The sequence below is a fragment of the Cupressus sempervirens genome, chromosome 10 (assembly GCF_028749045.1).
Source record: "Cupressus sempervirens isolate cs-2001-9-10 chromosome 10, ASM2874904v1, whole genome shotgun sequence".
Classification (NCBI taxonomy): Eukaryota; Viridiplantae; Streptophyta; class Pinopsida; order Cupressales; family Cupressaceae; genus Cupressus; species Cupressus sempervirens.
Window position 1 is genome coordinate 61,598,054 of NC_143127.1, and position 5,639 is coordinate 61,603,692.

At 37.7% G+C, this 5,639-nt stretch overlaps 1 protein-coding gene across 3 annotated transcripts; it reads left to right on the forward strand.

The window, feature by feature from the left end:
• Positions 1 to 2,021: 2,021 nt before the first annotated feature.
• On the forward strand, positions 2,022 to 5,323 carry LOC149532564 (14-3-3-like protein). 3 transcript variants are annotated; one of them, XM_089804263.1, is made up of 5 exons: positions 2,022 to 2,129; positions 2,210 to 2,738; positions 2,837 to 2,959; positions 4,637 to 4,753; positions 4,846 to 5,323. In XM_089804263.1, the coding sequence occupies exons 2-5, from the start codon at positions 2,253 to 2,255 to the stop codon at positions 4,903 to 4,905; spliced, it is 786 nt and encodes a 261-aa protein (XP_089660389.1). In that variant the 5' UTR covers positions 2,022 to 2,129; positions 2,210 to 2,252; the 3' UTR covers positions 4,906 to 5,323. The 3 variants fall into 3 exon arrangements, with proteins under 3 accessions (XP_089660389.1, XP_089660387.1, XP_089660388.1); XM_089804261.1 differs by having other exon boundaries at positions 2,022 to 2,099; XM_089804262.1 differs by having other exon boundaries at positions 2,022 to 2,082.
• The last annotated feature ends 316 nt before the right edge of the window (positions 5,324 to 5,639 follow it).

Consider the following 5,639-nt stretch of genomic DNA (forward strand, 5'->3'; position numbering starts at 1 on the left):
AGTATTATAGGCTTATGGCTAGGATTGGACCTGATCATTATCTTCGCATTCTCACCATTTGAGTATTTGTAATAGGGCGCGCTCATCCTGGCAATTCAGGGAAGTCGATGCCCGGTACCTGCATCCTGCATAAAAGACGAGCATGTACATGTATATAATATATATAAACTAAACAGACAATGGCGGGGAGTGGTTCATCGTGTAGATCCCGACTAGCAAGTGACTACGACTCCCTCCCTTAACCACATCAAACACTTCAGACAGAAAGATAAAATAAACACGCACACCATACACATGCAAGTATGGAGTAAGTATTGTAAAAATCACAAGTCTAACATCAAATGTGTACATTTAATAATGCATCTCTATCAATACAACATAATCATCATTAAAGACATCATGTTAACATTTTTATGAAAGAAACCACATTTACTAACTAGGATCATCAAAATATCATTAACAACACATGAATGAAATTAACTAAGCAATAATAACCGAAACATTTGTAATTCAAGACATGAAATAATATAATAATATTATAAATCCAGTATCTCTAAAACTAATCAATGCATAAAATCAGCCTAAGGAATTTGACAATGATAACAGAAATGCGAACTAGGGGCAGGCACTACACAAGTTTAATTGATTGTATGATCTAATGGATGCATGCATGATGAAAATGTTTTATGGATATGGGTTCACTAAGTTTTGAAAAGTTTTAATTGTACATCTAAACCTTGGATAATTGATTCACCCCCCCCAGTTATTCTAAAAGAATTCCAACATAATGTTCTAGTTGGACCTAGCCACTGGCTTTGACTTCTAGCCATAAAGGTGTAGGGTCTTTCCCTTGCATCAATTTTCTACATCCTACCAATAATGTGAATGACCCATCTCAAAATGAGAATTTTACTTGACTCCCATGACATTACTATAGAAAGATACATAAAACTATCACAAGATCTAAAGTAATGTGGTAATGCTTCTCTTATTAGATAGAATATCATAACGGATGAAACAACATTGATGGGCAAGAGCACAACCTTCCCTCGCCACCCTTGTTCCCTCAAGCACTTACATTGATCTTCTCACAAAGTTATTATAGTTTCAATTTAATTCTACTCAATTGATAACCAATGACTACTTCCTTTATAAGACCACACTCTTTTTACTTTGCATGAGCATGCATTATTTTATCCCAATCTTTTCCTAACTAACTTTGACATATCATCTATCATCTACTCTTAATTTTAACACAAGATTCCATATAGGATCCAAGACTCATTAGTTTAAATAAATATATGATATTTTCATTTAAAAATAATAACATGACATCATACATTTAAATTAAATATTATACAACAAACAAATTTGTGAAACAATAAGTCCTAGGTGCATTGTATTTATTCCACATTCCAAAAGCAAACCCATATAAAAAATTTATATTCAAACAAACAAATCGATCCATTCATCCTTGCAATCCACACACGTCCATAGAATAAAACAAGTATGTACTACATTTCTATTTAGAGGAAATCTAATTCAAATAAACCCCAAAATGGAATCATTGTTTGGGGACATGGCATAGAAAATTCAAAAAGTTTGAACTTATCCGTAGAGATATAAATGATTATATAAAATAAATTACTACTAAATAGTACCCACTTTTACCATAAATAATTATACCCACTTTTACCATAAAGCCTAACCAAGTGACCATACAAAAATCAAAATTAAAAAAACAAAAAAAACAAAAAATTTAATAGTTTATCATAATTAAGTGACCATTCGAAGATTAAAAAATAATAAATAAATAATTGAGTAATGGATTAGGTGCAAAAAGTGTAGCCAATAAACACCAATAAACAACTGGCTCCAACGAGGGACTGCTACCGGCTACGACAGGGAACAGGTCCGGGTTAACCGGCCGAGCCCGCGGCCTGAAACGGCGATAATCCAGACACGTGTCGGTGGAAATCTGCACGGCCCTGTGTTATAACAGGCCCTTTTCACGCCCTTCCAAAGACCTCCTTTGGAGACGGACATTTCAGGCGTCACTATATTTAGCGGGAAATTTAGTGGGTAAGCGAATAATACAGGTAGATTCATTCTCGCTATATTTAGCGGAGGTCTGTATCATTTCTCATTTGGATTTGGTGTTCAGGGTTTTTCAATTTCTGGTTCTCAAACTGGTGAGATTTGGTCGCAGGTTCGAATCCGAGAGGAATTAGGCGATTTTGATCATTTCTGAGATGTCGCCCGTTGAGGCTTCCCGCGAGGAAAATGTGTACATGGCGAAGCTTGCAGAGCAGGCTGAGCGGTATGAAGAAATGGTGGAGTTTATGGAGAAAGTGACGAAGGGTGTGGAAGTGGAGGAGCTGACCGTGGAGGAGCGCAATCTTCTGTCTGTGGCTTACAAGAACGTTATTGGCGCCCGCAGGGCTTCGTGGCGGATCATTTCGTCCATTGAGCAGAAGGAAGAGAGCCGCGGCAACGATGAACATGTGGTGAGCATAAGAGAGTACAGGGCCAAGGTCGAGGCCGAGCTTACCAAGATTTGTGACTCGATCCTGCGCCTCCTGGACTCGCATCTCATTCCGTCCTCTACAACTGGTGAGTCCAAGGTCTTTTATTTGAAGATGAAGGGCGATTACCATCGTTATCTCGCTGAGTTTAAGACCGGAGCGGAGCGCAAGGAAGCCGCTGAGAGCACCTTGCTCGCTTACAAGGCTGCGCAGGTAAGCCCCTTCTTTTGGTCCTGTTTTTTGAAACCTAATTTGTTTCTGTTTCGCAAGTCATTGTATTGGTTTGTGATCGATGGCCTGGTGCTTTGCAGGATATTGCGGTGGCAGAGCTCACCCCGACGCATCCTATTAGACTTGGTCTGGCGCTTAACTTTTCTGTATTTTACTACGAAATTTTGAATTCTCCAGATCGTGCTTGTGCCCTCGCTAAAACGGTGCGTGGTTTCTTCTTTTTTTCTGTTGGCATTTTTGGCTAGGTTAATGGATCTGGATTTTTCATTGATGTCATTCGCTTTACGGTTCATGTCTTTTGGTTTCTATTGGGAATTTGTAAGTTTGATCTGCTATAACATTGATATCTTCCACGAAGAACTATTTTTGTACTGCACGTAACTATTTTCTTTCTTGCTTACAAGGATGAGCAAAATGAGTGCCTTGTATGTTTTTGTTTATTTGGCTTGCAGAAAATGATAGGTTTGCCTTGTATGTTTTTGTTTTTATGCTTAGAGGAAATGACAGGTTTTGATGCCGGTAGCGTAATCGTATGCAATTTGAATGTGGGTAGGCAGAGCTTTTACGCCAAATACGTCCTTATTATTGGAAACCCTTGCTCCCACAGAGTTGTCTTAATGTATGGAAACCAAGCTCATTCCTTAGATGCCTCTATGATTCCAAGTCCGTGGATTTCTTTCATCCCCACATCGATGTTGTAAGTATGGCTAGTGTTCATTCATTCATTCAGCTTGTTATAATACTATCCATGGAGGTGCCCGCTTGAGAGTCAGTCTTTCCCAATGCAGAATATCATCATTTTTGAAACGTTTTTACCTCTCCTTTGAGGAAATGTATTTTTTTTCAGTTTATATGCAAAGTCTAGGGATTTCTGTGGAGGATTTTGGTTACAGTGAGGGGAACCAAGTTTTGAGCCAGCTTGGGAAGCCTTTACTTCTGTGGAAAGCTTCAAGATCAACGTTGCCGCGTGTTTGCAAAGCACTGCTTCATTTGCCTACATGCCAGGTCAGATTGGCATCAGTCCCTGCAATGTTTGTACGACTTGTGGCTGGCCTCATCCCCTTTTTTTGTCAGGTGAATCAGATGAGGTTTGCCTGAGAGTACTGAAATTTTGGTGTGTAGTTGGGATGTCAGGTTGGATTGTGAATCGTAGATTGTCGACACAGTTCACAATCCCCCTTATTAAGATTTCTACTTTTGTATCAAGAATCAATTGTTGCTTTGATCTCACATCATTTTATGTGGCTGTAAACTTGCTCTTAAATGAATGTGAGTTTACTAGTTAGATTGGCGAATATCAGGAGTTCTTCCAGGTTTAAATACTGGATGCTTGAGGGGTATTCATTCAGAGTCATAGTAACTATAATATTTTCTTTCATCTTCTGAACTGTGCTCTTATGCAATTGAATCCTCGAGTACCATTGCACCGAATTTCCGTTGATTTGAAATTGTTTCGACTTTTGAATGGTTTCTATCAATTCTGTGAAATTATATTTTTAATAGCCATGCCAAGTTGGTTCTACCAAGTTCTGAATCCGAATCAAAATTTTGAGTAGCCAGGTTTTTGCAACCCTTTTTCTATATACGATGTCTAGTATGAAGCCAGATTTAGATCATACGGTGCATGGCTGTACAACAGATTATAAGTCTCTTGTTGGACTATAATGTTGCCGTGTGTGTTCAATTTGAAATTTAGACAAATTTGTTTAAGTAATTTTTAAAAGGAATATAACTCGATTTTAATTCTACTGTCGTTACAGGAATTTTAATCTAGTTCATTCATACTAATGAGAATGAGAAAGACCAGTTGTTTACAGTGATATAGATTGGATATGAATACTACGTGTTTTAATGCTTTTAAGGGCAATTTGATTGTGCAGGCTTTTGATGAGGCAATTGCTGAATTAGATACCTTAGGTGAAGATTCTTACAAGGATAGTACTCTCATCATGCAGCTCCTTCGTGACAATCTCACATTATGGACATCAGACATGCAGGTTTGTGACCTTGTGCATTGAGTTAGTCTTAGGTTTGCATTGTGCAAGTTGGGTAGATTGACACTTGCATTATCTTTGTGAAACACTTCCAGGAGGATGCAGGAGAGGAGATCAAAGATGCTTCCAAACTTGAGGAAGGTGGGGAGCAATAGTCATTAACAGACACCTAATCCTGTATCAAGGCTACAAAGATTATCAGGCACTCCTGCTGTATTTTGTAACTGGTTCTTTTGCGTGTGATCTTGTTTATTAGATCTGCTACTTTGCAGAATGTATTGGCTAATAAAGTATTGTTAGCTGCAATTATGTTATCATTTTAAACAATCCATGTTACTTGTCAATGATTGGATATAGTGGGCTTGGTAATGTAAGATTGATGATTGAGCTGAGTAGTAAATTTGTAACCCCATTCTGTCTTGCGCTGCGTGGCATTGTGGTAGTGTTTTAGTCTCTACTCATGTTCCAATTCCTTACTGGATTGCTTTTCCTGAATGAAATCCCACCGGTTTCTAACCTTATACGAATATGATATTATCATATATCCTTTATGAATCATATTGTGTTTTTCTAGCCCCTTCTACAATTGATTTGAAATAAATTGACATGATGTGGAAAGTTTGTTAATGTTTTTTTAATAACTAGCAATCATTAAACTTGCATTTTTCTGCTTACTGATTCTGTATTCTGAATGTATTGATTGTCATACAACAAAAGATAGTCAATTATCTGGGTCGATGACTGGACTTTGGCCCACTTAATGATTTTTTTTTCAGATATTGAGAAGGAATCTAAAATCTCGATCTGATCTTAAAAAGGACCACTGGTAAAGTAGAAAAGCGGATCCAATAGCTGAAACATTCATTTGTATTGTACTTATGTTTTGGCA